The following is a 17,482-nucleotide window of genomic DNA, read 5'->3' on the forward strand; positions in this document are numbered from 1 at the left end:
ACAGAGAGAGGCGGGTAGTGATGAATACATGGAATAATGCCATTATTTACTTAATAATTATATATTTTAATAGTGATATATTTATATATAAATATATTGACACAGTAATTATGCATTGTGTGTATTTGAGGGGGAGGAGCAGTGCTCTCTGCCCTGGCTGGGCACAGTACATGTGAAGGAGCACAAGGCTGATCTGTGCCGAGATGGAAGCAGAGTCTCAGATTTTCCCTCAACATGTGGCTGCCCCGTAACAGAAGAGTTAAGAAAAGCCAGGGCAGGTGCAAACAAGGTTTGGTTCTTCTACAAGAAACTAAAGACTACAAAAATCTAATATTCATATTGCTGGTGAATGGTATATCCTGTGATCACACAGTGAATCCAAATGGTAAGCGAGAAGCCTGTAGGTAGTTCAGAAGCTAATGGAAGAACTCAGAGACTGGGTGTCTTAGAACAGGGCTAGGAGGTGGAGATGCAGGTCCAGTAGGAAAGTGAACCAGTATGAACCAGATAGGAAGGGCAAAGTGACATTGGGGTTCAACACGAACTGGTTTTATAGTCAAAATCAAAGTGTGTGTTCCTGTTTTTTAGTTTGAACTAGGGACACTTTGAACATATACAAAAGTAAAGAATGAACTAGGACAGCATTTCTCAAGCAGGGCCATCTGGTTCCTCAATATGCCCATATAGACCTCTAGGATATGGAAAGGGGAACACCAATGAAAATGACATAAATGGCGCAGAGGAAGCACCATGACTATGCAGCCAAGAGAGTGAGACAAAGGGCCACAGGAAGTAAAAAAGATTGAAAACACCGACTAATGAATCCCTTAGAACGTTGCTTTCATAATTACCAATTTTCCCAGTTCATTTATTTTAAACAAACAGTTGCAGTTAAGGCAATGAGAGATTAACAATAAAGTAAATCCTGCTTCCCATATTATTTATCCTGTAAATATTTTAGTAGAGAAACTTGATTTAGGTGCATATATGCTTACATGTATCCATGGTGTAGTAACTAGGACCCAGGGCCTCATACCTGCAAAGCATGCACTCTACAACTGTATCCCTAGATACAGTTTAGGTTCTTTTATTAAAAATACTTTTCTTTTTTTTTTTTTTTTTTTTGGTTTTTGGGCCACACCCGTTTGACGCTCAGGGGTTACTCCTGGCTATGTGCTCAGAAATCGCCCCTGGCTTGGAGGGACCATATGGGACGCCGGGGGATCGAACCGCGGTCCTTCCTTGGCTAGCGCTTGCAAGGCAGATACCTTACCTCCAGCGCCACCTACCCGGCCCCAAAAAATTGCTTTTTTTGTTTTGTTTTGTTTTTGTTTTTTTTTTTTTGTTTTTGGTCACACCTGGCAGTGCTCAGGGGTTACTCCTGGCTCTACGCTCAGAAATCGCTCCTGGCAGGCGGGACACCGGGATTTGAACCACTGACCTTCTTCATGAGAGGCAAACGCCTTACCTCCATGCTATATCTCCGGCCTCTTTTTCTTTTCTTTTTTTTTTTTTTTTTTGGTTTTTGGGCCACACCCAGCGGTGCTCTGGGGTTACTCCTGGCTGTCTGCTCAGAAATAGCTCCTGGCAGGCACTGGGGACCATATGGGACACGGGGATTCGAACCAACCACCTTTGGTCCTGGATCAGCTACTTGCAAGGCAAACGCCCCTGTGCTATCTCTCCGGGCCCAAAAAATACTTTTATTTTTCATTAAATTATTTTAATTGAATTACCATGAGCTACAGTTACAATTTTGTTGATGGTTGAATTTTATTCATACAATTTTCCAACAGCCATCCCTCATCAGTGCACATTTCCTGCCACCAGTGTCCCCCCTTTCTCACCTTCCACCCACCCAGCCTGATTCTGACTGTAGCAGCAGACACTTTTATTTGGGAAGGGAATATCCGGTGGTACCCACTGGTTACTCCTGGCTCTGCACTCAGAAATTTCTCAAGGGACCATATGGGATGCTGAGGATCAAACTCTATGCAAAGTGTGTGCAAGTCCTCTCTATTGTGCTATCACTCTGGCCCCTGGCAAAACTCCCCCCATCTCGCTTGCTTTCTCTCTCCCTCTTTCATTTTTTTTCTCTTAGGCACTGTGATTTTTAATACTGTTACAGAAAGGATATCATGCACATCACTTTAACTCCTTTCAGTACCCAGTTCTTGTCCAGAGTGATCATTTCCAATCATCATTATTGTAATGGTCCCTCTGCACTCCCCATGCTTCTTTATGGCAAGATTCCTACCATGGAGCAGTAGTCTTTCTGGGCATCAGGTTCTTAACTCAAGAATAGTTCGCTGTCATAGAATTTTGATAAGTATGATAAAGAATAATATTACTAAGCATTGAATATTTCTTAAATGCCAGATTATTTTCCATGTATAATTCATTTTTTTTTCAAAATGCAATGAGGTCAGTATGACCATTTCCATTTTATAAATGAGGAATATGAAGTTTGGAAAATTAGCAAGTTTTGCCTAAAATCCCTTACTTAGTAAATGAAGCCGCTATATTAAACCTCATTCATTCTGATGGCAACATCTTTCTGCTAAAGTGCAGCCCTCTCACCAAATTTCAAGTTTAAGACAATCAGGATAAAGAGGACAAAAATAATAAGAGAACGCTGGATGTTTTTATTATACCTCCTAGGAGCATAATTTTAGATAAAGTCAGTGCAATGGTGGTAGGGCTGGAGAGACTGTACAAGACTTAACAGCTTGCATGAAGTTACTAAGGCTGACCTGGTTCAATCCTTGGCACCTCACATAGTCCCTTGAGCAGTGCCAGTTGTGACTCCAAATAATAAGCTGTCAAACTTGAAGACATTCACTTCCAGTCACGTATGACTGTGTCCACATATTTGATCATATAGTGGCAGAGGTAACGGGGGAAAGCTGGTAGATACCTGACATAAGAAGAGCAAGAGATCAAGGGAACAATATCCTTGAGCCTCACCTGACTGGGATTCTGTGTGAAGTGTGGAAACTGAATTACTTTGCCTGATTTCCTAATCCAGTTGCTTGAACTCTTAATAAAAATTTCCCAGGTTTCTAAGACTGGGACCTGGAACTGACCTTTCCAGTAGATTTTCTTTGTGTACTTGATTCTTTGTTTTAGGATTACCCCCACATTTGAAAAGTAATTGAACTTGGTCTAGACAGCAGATTTTGGCAGTGGCTCAGGAACTGGATTAGTACTAATCTAAGGAGTGTATTATTCATTTTTTATTTTTCATTTCTTTTTCACTTTAATTGCATATAAATGACTTTCAGGACTCCCTGGGGGGGGGGTGTAAAACATTTCTCTTAACGGCTAGGCTAACTAGGGGAGACCTTGTTTGTAAGTTCCTCCAAGCAGATGACATTCAGGCATCAGACAGCTCAAAGGATGAAAACAGGCTTCTTGTGACATAAACAATCTCTGACTGTATAAGTACAGACGGTGGTCACACACTTGGGGACACACTAGCAGGGACTCTAAATGAAGGAGCCTGGGTCCTGAGGCTGCACTCTGTCCTGATTGTCTCTTTATAGTGCTGCTGATGTCGTTCTGAAACCTACTGCCGCAGTCATCAAGCAATCAATCTCTCAGATAAAAGATCAGTTGTCCAACCCAAGAAACTCGGTTTCCACATGAGAGCTAGAGTGATCATGTTGAAAAGCAAATCTGATAGCAGCATCCTAGCTGACCTGACCTCTCACAGTCCCTCTCACTCCAGTGCTTCCCAGGACCTTGAAGATAAGAATTAGAAATCATTCCAGAATTTGGAGGGCCCTCAAAATTCTTCTCCAAAGTGGAATGCATGCAGTATTTAGTCTTTCCATTCCACTTTTGATTAGTGGCTCAAGCTCTATTCTTACCCGGCATGATGAGTTTTTGCCCTCCCTTCCACTGGGAATCACCTTGCTCACTTCTGGTCTCCTTAGGCCAGAAATTAATCCCTTAAACAAAGGACCTAGATAACCCTCAGAAATCTAGACTCATTCCTGGTATTTGTCATATCTGTAAGTTTATGTGTTTGATAGTTGGTTCTCCAACAGACTAGAGCTTGGAAGGTCAAAGGTTTGCACTTATTTTCTGACACTTATTCCACTTTCCAGAAGCTTCTAGAACATAGTAGTCTAAATATTATACTATACTAAGAGAGAGGGTTGAAGGCAAAATTCCTCCAACAAAATACAAGAGGCACTCTAGGATTTGGCTATTTGTGGCTGTCCTAAACAGCCATGATGTAGTAACTGCACCTTTGCCAAAATGCCAACCTCAACTAGAGCAAGGAACTCGTGGCTGTCCTTCAGCAGGACAGCTGCTACCTCTTAACAGAGTGGCTCCAGTGAAGTTATAGCAAGTCTTTTTTTCTGTGTGCAGAAGAGCAATAAAAATTAAATCAACAACTGACAGTGCAAATGTCAAGTGCAAAGAACAAGTGAATTAATCCAGACATTTTGTCTCTCAGAGGGGAGATCATCTTTGTGCCTGTGAAATTTGAAAGTTAATAGTAAATAACATTCATGGAACCTTGACTATGAGGGACATTCTTTGTCAGTTCCTATATATGTTTGCTTAGATAATCCTCTTAAATTATCTATTTGCATCTCCTTTTTATAGTGAAGAAACAAAGATTCAGGAGGGTGAAGTCTTTTACCCAAAGTCACAGATGGCAGAATAGCTTTGTAGTCAGAGTTTGGCTCACTCTAGAGTGAGAACTCTTAACTTTCCTTCATTTCTTCTCTCCAAGAATTCTAGAACACATCCTTGGCAGACAAGGGACTTCTATAATCACAAGCTAAAAGCTATCTCATAAAGAGATAGTTGTCTCTCAGTCTAATATTTTGGTTTTGAATTAATATTTGGAAGAGGGTTCTCTAGTAGTGCTCAGAAGGTTGGGGGACAACTCTGACCTGGAAATTCAATTCTGGGACCTTGGACTATGGTACTTCCCAGACTCTTTGGAGCTAGGGACTACCAGACCACACCTGAAAGTACTCAAGGCCCTGCAGAACTGTACCCTGCAATAAACAGGGAACCATATGGTGTCAGCTATCAAGCCAGGATCAGGTACATACAAAATATACACCCCTAACTCTGTACTCATTTTAATCTCTGAAGTAGAACTTTATAAAGCATTACTACATAGAGTAACTTAATTTTATTTTTATTATATTTTCCAGTTTTTGACATGCTTTAAAATACATATTGATCACATACCTCTAGACACATGAATGTGCTTCTCTACAGTCCTCCGCTCTACCAGCTGAGCTATTGAAGGAGCGGACGATGAATGTGCTTCTCTATACTTAAAGTGCCAAGACTGACATATGCAGCTCCATGGATTGGCCCAGTCTCTACCCTTTTATTTGACATACTGCAGGGTTCAAATGGAGCCCTTAAAGAAAATTCTAGGCAAAGCCTTTCTCACATCCTTGTAAGAATTATGATCCTCCTATATAAAATTATATTCACTCATTAAAATTATTTCAATATGGGCCCGGAGAGATAGCACAGCGGTGTTTGCCTTGCAAGCAGCCGATCCAGGACCAAAGGTGGTTGGTTCGAATCCTGGTGTCCCATATGGTCCCCGGTTCCTGCCAGTAGCTATTTCTGAGCAGATAGCCAGGAGGCCAGGAGTAACCCCTGAGCACCACAGGGTGTGGCCCAAAAACCAAAAAAAAAATTATTTCAATATGAGAGACAGAGACAGAGAGACAGATATTATAGAAAATAATAAAAATATTACTATTAAAAATTCTCGACTTTAGGGGCCGGGAAGGTGGCACTAGAGGTAAGGTGTCTACCTTGCAAGCGCTAGCATAGGATGGACTGTGGTTCGATCCCCCCGGCGTCCCATATGGTCCCCCCAAGCCAGGGGCGATTTCTGAGTGCATAGCCAGGAGTAACCCCTGAGTGTCAAACGGGTGTGGCCAAAAAAACCAAAAAAAAAAAAATTCTTGACTTTAAATTCTGTGATAACTGAGTCTTGGAGAAAAGATTCACTGGAAATGATCTCAACCTTTTAAATGTTATTGGTAACATTTTCAACAGTAAATGTAAATTCAGTTGCAAATTATAAAAGAATATTTCCTATCACCTCTCGTTGGGTATTTTTTGCTGCCAAAAATGTAAATCTACCAGGTCTTTGTAGTGGTTTTTTTTTTTCAATATGTAACAGATCCTACTTTGTATATCATCTCTTCATGTTTAATTATAAGGATTTGAATTTGCAGCACCAATTAATCAGTAATTAGATGGTACTGTACCAAAAGAAATTAAACCAAGATAAAAATAAAAACACAACTCTACACAAGGCCATATCATCTTGTAACAGTTCATGTAGCATAGTAAAATATTCCCTGAGGAACAGCTAACTGGGTCATTAAAAAGATATTCTTCTGACATTTTTGCTCTAGTTAGCAACACCACTGCTAATGGGAAACATAAAGGTAACCACACACAGAGAAATACTCTGTATGCACTAATGCTTATTCCTCTCTTCACTCATCACCTGCTTTATAGCACTCAATAAGTATTTTGAACTGCAGCAGAAGATATTGGCAATACAAAATAAATGCACATTTCACAATGCAAATTTCTCTATTGATATTTATATTTTTAAAAATATACAACATTTGAGTTGATCATAAGAAACCTCTAAAACAAAATACTTGCCTTAGGCATGAAAGAAAAAAAAAAACCAGAATGATACAAAGCAGATAGAAGAAGGAAAGACAAAGTTCTTTGAAAATAGAACACAAGAGAGGGAAATGGTGAGAAAAACAACAAGCCCATGGCAGTGAGCAAGAGAATTGTCTCTCCCTACAAAAATCATAAATTTTTTCTGTGCTGGAAGTCAACCTTCCTCTACTCCTGATTCTGGAATGTGGGAGTGTTATGGAAGGGTGTTTGGGACCACACCTACCTATGCTCAAGGCTTACTCTTGGCTTTGTGCTCAGAGGTCACTCCTCTGAGCCTAGTTCAGGGGTCCATACTTTGTGCTGGAGACTAAATCTGGCTCAGCCCTTACAAGGTAAGTACACTACCCAGAGTACTATCTCTCATGCCTGATTCTTAACACTTTTGTTAATGAGAGGGAAAAAAAGGACTGACAGAGAGAGAAAAATTTCTGTAATTCAATCTTGGCAGAGATAATAGAGCAGCTTGCTCAGGTGTACCCCCAGCCTGTATAGTAATGCTAACAGCTAGATCTCTAGGATAGACAACCAGTTTGGACGCAGGGTCCACAAAACTATCTATACAGCAAGTCTTTCTTCCCCAAAACTCCTCAGTTATTACTTTCCCCCATGACCATTTCTACATTAAGTCTGAGCCTGTGAAATGCTCAAATTACCTTTATGTTTCTTCAGTGATGTTGCAAGTGGCTGTGTTTCTTGTAAAAAAAAAAAATTGCATTGCCTTTACTCCTATTTGTTAGTACCATATAAACTGTGGATGTTGTTAAATCCTTAAATGTTCTGCCAGTTGAATGAGCAAAACATTTAAGACCCCCTTCTTGACTGAAATTGTCTGGAAAAAAAACTGTAGAGTGTCATTGTGTACTCTTGCTTTCCAAGATTATTTTTAATTGCTAGGATTTGAAATTGGTCATTTGTCTTTTAACTGAATATTTTGTGGAAAAAAATCATAACGTACTTTGGGGTGTCTTTGAAAGAGGAACATTTGCATAAAATAATTTAGTGTTATGTTGAATAGTTATGGGCCAAATTGTAATTTAGGATAAAATCAAGAAACTCCACATTCTGTGTTATAAGCGATGCCTTTTATCTATAAGAATTCATTGCTTTTACCAATTGTACAGCACACATATGAATAAAAAGCGCATTGATCAAAGTGACAATTCATTTGTTATTAATCTTTTATTGTGCTTCTTCAACTGTTCCTAATTTTAAAATGTTCATTTCTCAAAAGGTGATCCAATTTATCTGGTGTTGGTATACATCACTTTTTTCCTATCATATTAATTTTATGATTATTAAATTATATTAATGTATGATTTAAATAAGCTTTAAAAGGCTCTCTCCACTCACAGTGATCGTTAGTTTATGAGCCTTCATTCAGGGCTAACTGGGCAAAATAAATGAATTAGAGTAACCTCTGGCCTCACTGATTACCAGTGGCTCTTCACTTGAACAACACAGTAGCCACTAAGACCTCGCCTTCCTCTATTGGACTGCAACAGAGCAGAGCCCTGGAATTTAAACATCTCTAATAGCATTTCTAGTTCGTCCTCATCCACCTGAGGAAATGACTCTAGTTAATGCTCAAACAAACCCCTGGGATAGGGGGTCACTCCCATAGTCTCTCTCATATCCAGATCTCCCAGATCACCCGTCACTACCTGGTTCAAGGCACTAATTTTTCTCTTCTGGACTCCTAGCACATATATCTCTCTCAGCAACTGTTGTTGCTGCTTCATTGCCACCTTACAGCCATCTCTTTAGTTTTCTCAGGAAAAAATTTTAAATATTTTTATTTAAACAAATTTATTACATATATGATTGTGTTTGGGTTTCATTCATGTAAAGAACACCATCCACCACCAGTGCAACATTCCCATCACCAATGCCCCAAATCTCCCTCCTCCCCACCCAACCCCCGCCTGTACTCTAGACAGGCTTTCTATTTCCCTCGTACATTCTCATTATTAGGATAGTTTGAAACGTAGTTATTTCTCTAACTAAACTCATCCCTGTTTGTGGTGAGCTTAAAACCCATAGATGAGTAAGACCATTCTACGCCTTTCTTTCTCTCTCTCTCTCTCTCTCTCTCTCTCTCTCTCTCTCTCTCTCTCTCTCTCTCTCTCTCTCTCTCTGACTTATTTCACTCAGCATAATAGATTTCATGTACATCCATGTATAGGAAAATTTCATGACTTCATCTCTCCTGACAGCTGCATAATATTCCATTGTGTATATGTACCACAGTTTCTTTAGCCATTCATCTGTTGAAGGATATCTTGGCTGTTTCCAGAGTCTTGCTATGGTAAATAGTGCTGCAATGAATATAGGTGTAAGGAAGGGATTTTTGTATTGTATTTTTGTGTTCCTAGGGAATATTCCTAGGAGTGGTATAGCTGGGTCATATGGGAACTCGATTTCCAGTTTTTGGAGGAATCTCCATATTGCTTTCCATAAAGGTTAAATTAGACGGCATTTCCACCAGCAGTGGATAAGAATTCCTTTCTCTCCACATCCCTGCCAACACTGCTTGTTCTCATTCTTTGTGATGTGTGCCAATCTCTGGGGTGTGAGGTGGTACCTCATACTTGTTTTGATTTGCATCTCCCTGATGATTAGTGATGTGGAGCATTTTTTCATGTGTCTTTTGGCCATTTGTATTTCTTCTTTGTCAAAATGTCTTCCATTTCTTCTCCCCATTTTTTGATGGAATTAGATGTTTTTTCTTGTAAATTTCTATCAGTGCGTTGTATATTTTGGAGATTAGCCCCTTGTCTGATGGGTATTGGGTGAATAGTTTCTCCCACTCAGTGGGGGGCTCTTGTATCCTGGGTGCTATTTCTTTTGAAGTGCAGAAGCTTCTCAGCTTAATATATTCCCATCTGTTAATCTCTGCTTTCACTTGGAGTGCAATTTTCTCTTTGAAGATGCCTTTAGTCTCAATGTCCTGGAGTGTTTTACCTACATGTTGTTCTATATATCTTATGGTTTAGGATCTTATATCAAGGTCTTTCATCCATTTGGATTTAACCTTCATACATGATGTTAGCTGGGAGTCTAAGTGCAATTTTTTGCAAGTGACTATCCAGTTGTGCCAACACCACTTGTTGAAGAGGCTTTCTTTGCTCCATTTAGGATTTCTTGCTCCTTTATCAAAAATTAGGTGATTGTATGTCTGGGGAACATTCTCTGAGTATTCAAACCTATACCACTGATCTGAGGGCCTGTCTTTATTCTAATACCATGCTGTTTAGATAACTATTGCCTTGTAGTACAGTTTAAAGTTGAGGAAAGTAATTTCTCCCATATTCTTTTTTCCAATAATTGCTTTAGCTATTCTAGGGTGTTTATTGTTCCAAATGAATTTCAAAAGTACCTGATCACTTCCTTGAAGAATGTCATGGGTATCTTTAGAGGGATCGCATTAAATCTGTACAATGCTTTGGAGAGTATTGCCATTTTAATTATTTTAATCCTGCCAATCCATGAGCAGGGTATGTGCTTCCATTTCCCCGTGTCCTCTCTTATTTCTTGGAGCAGAGTTTTATAGTTTTCTTTGTATAGGTCCTTCACATTTTTAGTCAAGTTGATTCCAAGATATTTGAATTTGTGTGGCACTATTGTGAATGGGGTTGTTTTCTTAATGTCCATTTCTTCCTTATTACTATTGGTGTATAGAAAGGCCATTGATTTTTGTGTGTTAATTTTGTAGCCTGCCACCTTGCTATATGAGTCTATTGTTTCAAGAAGCTTTTTGGTAGAGTCTTTAGGGTTTTCTAAGTAGAGTATCATGTCATCTGCAAACAGTGAGAGCTTGACTTCTTCCTTTCCTATCTGGATTCCCTTGATATCTTTTTCTTGCTTAATCGCTATAGCAAGTACTTCCATTGCTATGTTGAATAGGATTGGTGAGAAAGGACAGCCTTGTCTTGTGCCAGAATTTAGAGAAAGGCTTTCAGTTTTTCTCCATTGAGGACAATATTTGCCTCTGGCTCTTAGTAGATGGCCTTAACTGTATTGAGAAAGGTTCCTTCCATTCCCATCTTGCTGAGAGTTTTGATCAAGAATGGGTGTTGGACCTTATCAAATGCTTTCTCTGTATCTATTGATATGATCATGTGCTTTCTATTTTTCTTGTTGTTGATGTTGTGTATTATGTTGATAGATTTACAGATGTTAAACCAGCCTTGCATTCCTGGGATGAAACCTACTTGATCGTAGTGGATGATTTTCTTAATGAGGCATTGAATCCTGTTTGCCAGGATTTTGTTGAGGATCTTTGCATCTGCATTCATCAGCGATATTGGTCTGTAATTTTCTTTTTTGGTAGCATCTCTGTCTGGTTTAGGTATCAAGGTGATGTTGGCTTCATAAAAGCTATTTGAAAGTGTTCCTGTTTTTTCAATTTCATGAAAGTGTCTTACCAGGATTGGTAGAAGTTCCTCTTGAAAGGTTTGAAAGAATTAATTAGTAAATCCATCTGGGCCTGGACTTTTGTTTTTGGGCAGACATTTGATTACTGTCTTAATTTCCTCAATAGTGATGGGTGTGTTTAGATATACTACATCCTCTTCATTCAACCATGGAAGATTATAAGAGTCCAAAAATGTATTCATTTCTTCCAGGTTTTCATTTTTAGTGGCATAGAGTTTATCAAAGTAGTTTCTTTTTTTTTTTTTTTTTGGTTTTTTGGGCCACACCCTGCGGTGCTCAGGGGTTACTCCTGGCTGTCTGCTCAGAAATAGCTCCTGGCAGGCACGGGGGACCATATGGGACACCGGGATTCGAACCAACCACCTTTGGTCCTGGATCAGCTGCTTGCAAGGCAAACGCCGCTGTGCTATCTCTCCAGGCCCTCAAAGTAGTTTCTGATTACCCTTTGGATCTCTACCATATCAGTAGTGATCTCTCCTTTTTTATTCCTAATACGAGTTATCAAGTTTCTCTCTCTCTTTCTTTGTTAATTTTGCCAGTGGTCTATCAATCTTGTTTATTTTTTCAAAGAACCAACTTCTGCTTTCGTTGATTTTTTGGATTGTTTTTCGGGTTTCCACCTCATTGATTTCTGCTCTCAGCTTTGTTATTTCCTTCTGTCTCCCTATTTTTGGGTCCTTTTGTTGATTACTTTCTAATTCTATGAGCTGCGTCATTAAGCTATTCAGGTATGCACCTTCTTCTTTCCTCATGTGTGCTTGCAAAGCTATAAATTTTCCTCTCAGTACCGCTTTTGCTGTGTCCCATAGGTTCTGATAGTTTGTGTCTCCATTGTCATTTGTTTCTAGAAAGGTTTCGATTTTCTCTTTGATTTCATCTTGGACCCACTGGTTATTCAGTATTAAACTGTTTAACTTCCAGGTATTAAAGTTTTTCTTCTGTGTCCCTTTATGGTTCACATATAATTTCAGGGCCTTGTGTTCAACAAAGGTAGCCTGCAAATTTCTATCTTCTTGATAGATATGATTTACATGGAGGTATGGTTTATGTGCCAGCATGTAGTCTATCCTGGAGAATGTCCCATGTACATTAGAGAAGAATGTGTATCCGGGCTTCTGGGGGTGGAGTGTCCTGTATATATCTACTAGGCCTCTTTCTTCTATTTCTCTTTTCAGGTCTAGTAAATTCTTGTTGGGTTTCAGTCTGGTTGACCTGTCAAGTGTTGACAATGCCATGTTGAGGTCCCCCACAATTATTGTGTTGTTATTGATATTGTTTTTCAGATTTGTCAACAATTTTATTAAATATTTTGCTGTCCCCTCATTTGGTGCATATATGTTTAGGTGAGTGATTTCTTCCTGCTCTACGTATCCCTTGATTAATACAAAATGTCCATCTTTGTCCCTTACAACCTTCCTGAGTATAAAGTTTGTATCATCTGATATTAGTATGGCCACTCCAGCTTTTTTATGGGTGTTTTTTGCTTGGACAATTTTCCTCTAGCCTTTTATTTTGAGTCTGTGTTTGTTCTGACTATTCAGGTGCGTTTCTTGTAGGCAGCAGAAGGTTGGATTGAGTTTTTTGATCCATTTAGCCACTCTGTGTCTCTTAACTGGTGCATTTAGTCCATTGACATTGAAAGAAAGAATTGTCCTGGGAGTTAGTGCCATCTTTATATCAAAGTTTGGTGTGTCTGTTTGTCAGTCTTGTCTTAAAATAGGCCATTCAGTTTTTCTTTTAAGAATAGTTTTGAGTCTCTAAAGTTTCTGAGCTATTGTTTGTATGTGAAACCATGATTCTTTCTTCAAACCTGAAAGTGAGTTTTGCTGGGTGCAGTATTCTAGGCGAAGCATTTATTTCATTGAGTTTTGTCACTATGTCCCACCACTGCCTTCTGGCCTTGAGTGTTTCCAGTGACAGGTCTGTAGTAAATCTCAAGGATGTTCCCTTGAATATAATTTCTCTTTTCGATCTTGCTGCTTTCAGAATTCTGTCTCTATCTGTGGGATTTGTCATTGTGACTAGGATGTGTCTTGGGGTGTTTTTTCTGGGGTCTCTTTTAGTTGGTACTCTTCGGGCATGCAGGTTTTGAATGCGTGTATTCATTAGCTCTGGTAGTTTCTCTTTAATGATGTTCTTGACCATTGATTCTTCCTGGAGATTTTCTTCCTGGGTCTCTGGGACTCCAATGATTCTTAAGTTGTTTCTGTTGAGCTTATCATAGACTTCTATTTTCATCTGTTCTCATTCTTTGAGTAATTTTTCCATTGTTTGATTGTTTGCTTTAAGGCTTTTTTCCAATTTCTTCTGCTGTATGAAATTGTTATTCATCTCATCTTCCAGTGTACTAATTCTATTCTCAGCTGCTGTTAACCCATAGAAAAGCTCAACCATGTTTTTCTTCAATTCATCTACTGAGTTTTTCAGACCTGTTATTTGACCTGAAATTTCAGTTTGGAGTTTTCTGATTTCTATCTTTATATTCTCTTGATTCTTATTAGTGTTCTCTTCTATACTTTTTGAGTTCTTTGAACATCTTCCATATTGCTACTCTAAACTCCTTATCTGAGAGACTGACTAGTTGGTTGGTCACATCCAATTCAGCAGAGTTGCCATAGTCATTCTCTATGTCTGGCGTTGGCCTGCATTGTTTCCCCATTATCACACTTGTATTGTGGGTTTTTCTATGTGTTGTGGTTGTATTCATTGGCTAAATGATGTGCATGGCCAGGAAGTGAAGTGGAGCGGCTGTGCTCTTCTGGCTCCACCCTTTCTGGGCTTGTAAACTCACCTCCAGGGAAGGCTCCAGGGAAGGCAAGCCATTAGCAGATGGGCCACACACAGGATGAAATCAGGCCAAAGATGGAGCACAGTACAGAAGACAGGCAGATAGAGGTGCTGGCATCTGAGTTCCAGCAGAGTTCAGCGGCTTCTCCTTTCTTTTTTTTTTTTTTTTTTGGTTTTTGGGCCACACCTGGTGATGCTAAGGGATTACTCCTGGCTATGTGCTCAGAAGTCTCTCCTGGCTTGGGGGGCCATATGGGATGCCGGGGGATCGAACCGCAGTCCGTCCTAGGCTAGCGCAGGCAAGGTAGGCACCTTACCTCTAGCGCCACCGCCCGGCCCCAGCTTCTCCTTTCTAGGATTGTAAACTCACCTCCAGGGAAGGCTCCAGGGAAGGTAAGCCGTCAGCAGATGAGCCACACACAGAATGAAATCAGGTTGAAAATGGAGCACAGCACAGAAGACAGGCAGATAGGGGTGCTGGCATTTGAGTTCCAGCAGAGTTCAGAGGCTTCCCCTTTCTGGGTGTGTAAGTTCACCTCCAGGGAAGGCTCCAGGGAAGGTGAGCCGGCTGTAGATGAGCCACACACAGGATGAAATCAGGCTGAAAATGGAGCACAGCACAGAAGACAGGCAGATAGGGGTGCTGGCATTTGAGTTCCAGCAGAGTTCAGAAGCTTCCCCTTTCTGGGTGTGTAAGTTCACCTCCAGGGAAGGTGAGCCGGCTGTAGATGAGCCACACACAGGATGAAATCAGGCCGAAAATGGTGCACAGCACAGAAGACAGGCAGATAGGGGTGCTGACATCTGAGTTCCAGCAGAATTCAGCGGCTTCCCCTTTCTGGGCTTGTACAATCAGCCATTTCTTATTCACTCACTTGCTCGCTGGGTAGCTTCTGAATGCAGTTTTTTGGGGGTTTGCTTCCCAGGGCTCTGAGGAGAGCTTCAAGGATTCAGAAAAGACAGAGAAGCATAGGACAAGGTTCTCTTTAGGTCCTCAGTTTCCTGGGAAGAAGCACAGCAGGGCGGAGACTCCACAGGTGAAGCAATCAGCACTTCAACAGCAGTCTCCACAGTCAGCCATTTCTTACTCACTCACTCGCTTGCTGGGTAGTTTCAGAATGCAGTTTTTTGGGGGTTTGCTTCCCAGGGCTCTGAGGAGAGCTTGAAGGATTCAGGAAAGACAGAGGAGCACAGGACAGGGTTCTCTTTAGGTCCTCAGTTTCCTCAGAAGAAGCCGTAAAATATTTTTAGTGATGTTTTTCCAATGGGAGGAATTGAACCCAGAATCTCACATATGCAAGTCTCACATATGTTATACCTCTAAGCCCCATCTCCCACCTTGATCAGTTTTTAAATTTTGTGCCACACCTACTGTACTCAGGGTCTTCTCCCAGGTCTGTACTGAGGGTTCATTTGAAACAGTATACATAGGACCTTTTGGTACCAGGAATTAAACTTCAACCTTCTGCACACAAGACATATATTCCAGTCCACCAATCTATGTCTCCAGTTCCAGTGGCATTTTTAAATGTTAATCAAATTGTGATGCTAGGACTACTTAGAACCTTCCACTCACTTAGCATTCCACTCATAATAATATTAAATGTCTCCCATAAACATAGGAGCATATGGGTAGCTCTGCACTCTCTCCCCTTCTCAACATTGGGCCATTCTTCAGATATCCCCTGGTTGTTCCCTCACCCAGCCTTTACACAATGGCCTCCTGTTGAATGCATTCTCTTTCTCAGAACTGAAGACCTGAAAATAACTTGTCACTATCAGAAATCCTGCTGATCCTTTTAGTTGGTTGCATTTCTCTCCTACAAGCCTCACTCATTACTGCACTCTCAATTAACACTTGTTAGACTATTGTCTAATAAATAAATTCTTCTCTTCTCAATCCATGTGACTTTGAGTCACTTCATCTCAGCTATCTCATCTCTGCAATACTATTAACAAAACTTTGGTTTTCATGTAGATAAGTCAAAGGAATAGTTGTGTCTTATAACAGCTATTCCATAGTGTGCCACACAATAGCTAAGATCAGTTCCATTAACAATCTTCCTCCCTGTTTTACAGGAAATCTTCAGAGGAACTGGACATGGACAAGGTGACAGCAGCGATGGTACTAACCAGTTTGTCCACCAGCCCATTAGTTCGAAGCCCTCCAGTGCGCACAAATGGTAAGCCTGGGGTGTAGGACCCAGGGAAGAGCCCCTAGTATCCAGGAGTGTAGTCTCTCTTTAAGGTGTCTCATGCCTATTAAATAAAGAAGCAATTAGCCCTCCCCATGGAGCAGTAAATAAAGGTAAGTGTGAAAGAAATGTAAGCCTCCAATCTATCAGCTTCCCTCAGTGACTCCCCCCCACACCAATTTCATTGATACAAGCATCCATTCAACTCACATCTCTTGAGGTCCACCAGCTTTCGAGAACAAATCTTTGTAAAGCTCCCTTTTGTCCCAGGAAAATAGAAATTTATAATGAACTTATTTTCTATATAATTTTATTTATGGAAAGGGAGCTGGATCAAAAAACTCTTAAGATGAAACTATTTTGAAAATGTATTATCCCAAATTCCTTAATCAGATACTGTTTTGCCCACTCATTTAGAGCATAGTTTTCAAGTGCCACATGATATGGTTTGAATATATAATTTAAAGCAGAATCCCTATTCTTAGGTAAAAACAATCACTTAGAAGGTAAAGAAAATCTACTAAAGAGTCCAAGGGGATGAGACACTCAGAAATTATAACTGGGTTTAGAGGCACAAGTATAAAAGAAATTAAAAGCATGTGGGTGCACTTAACCTTGTTGGTCATAGTTGAGATGAGCATGGCAAAATTGAGGGACTTGAAGAAGTAGAATCAATAGGACTGGATGGTGGACAAAAAAGATATAGAAAAGAGTAAGAATAACTCCCAGGCATTTGACATGATTCAGCAAGGAGACTTTAAGACAGAAAACAAAGGCTCAATAGATATTGCTGAAAGCTTGGGGCAAAGGATGAGATGCTTGAAATAGGTAATAGATTCAATTTGAAACAAGTTTTTTTTTTTTTTTGGTTTTTGGGCCACACCCAAAGGTTCTCAGGGGTTACTCCTGGCTGTCTGCTTAGAAATAGCTCCTGGCAGGCACGGGGGACCGTATGGGACACCGGGATTTAAACCAACCACCTTTGGTCCTGGATCGGCTGCTTGCAAGGCAAACACCACTGTGCTATCTCTCTGGGCCCTGAAATAAGTTTCAAGGAAAATAATACCTATGTCTAATAGTTAGGACTATTTTATTGGGGGGGGGGGGTTAGGGCCACACCCAAGCAGTGCTCAGGGCTTACCCTTGGCTCTGTGCTTAGGAAGTTACTCTTGGCAGGACGTAAAGGACCATATAGGGGTGCTAGAGATAGTATCTGAATCAGCAAGGCAAACTCCTACCCTCTGTACTATCTCTCCAGCCCCTAGACAGTATCATTTAAGGGGCAGTATCTAGTATAGATTTTAGACGTCTGGAAAAGAACTTTGAGCTGGGGATAAAAATTGGAAGGTACTATTTTGAAA

General features: G+C 40.3%; 1 protein-coding gene across 1 annotated transcript in view; it reads left to right on the forward strand.

Annotated features, from left to right (window-relative positions):
• Window positions 1–17,482, forward strand: part of ZNF704 (zinc finger protein 704) — a 212,764-nt gene that overhangs the window by 151,486 nt on the left and 43,796 nt on the right. Inside the window, exon 3 of the mRNA XM_049782017.1 lies at window positions 16,006–16,109. Coding sequence (XP_049637974.1) covers window positions 16,006–16,109 — 104 coding nt within the window. The remainder of the gene's footprint in view (window positions 1–16,005; window positions 16,110–17,482) is intronic.

The sequence above is a fragment of the Suncus etruscus genome, chromosome 10, assembly GCF_024139225.1.
Source record: "Suncus etruscus isolate mSunEtr1 chromosome 10, mSunEtr1.pri.cur, whole genome shotgun sequence".
NCBI classification, from domain to species: domain Eukaryota; kingdom Metazoa; phylum Chordata; class Mammalia; order Eulipotyphla; family Soricidae; genus Suncus; species Suncus etruscus.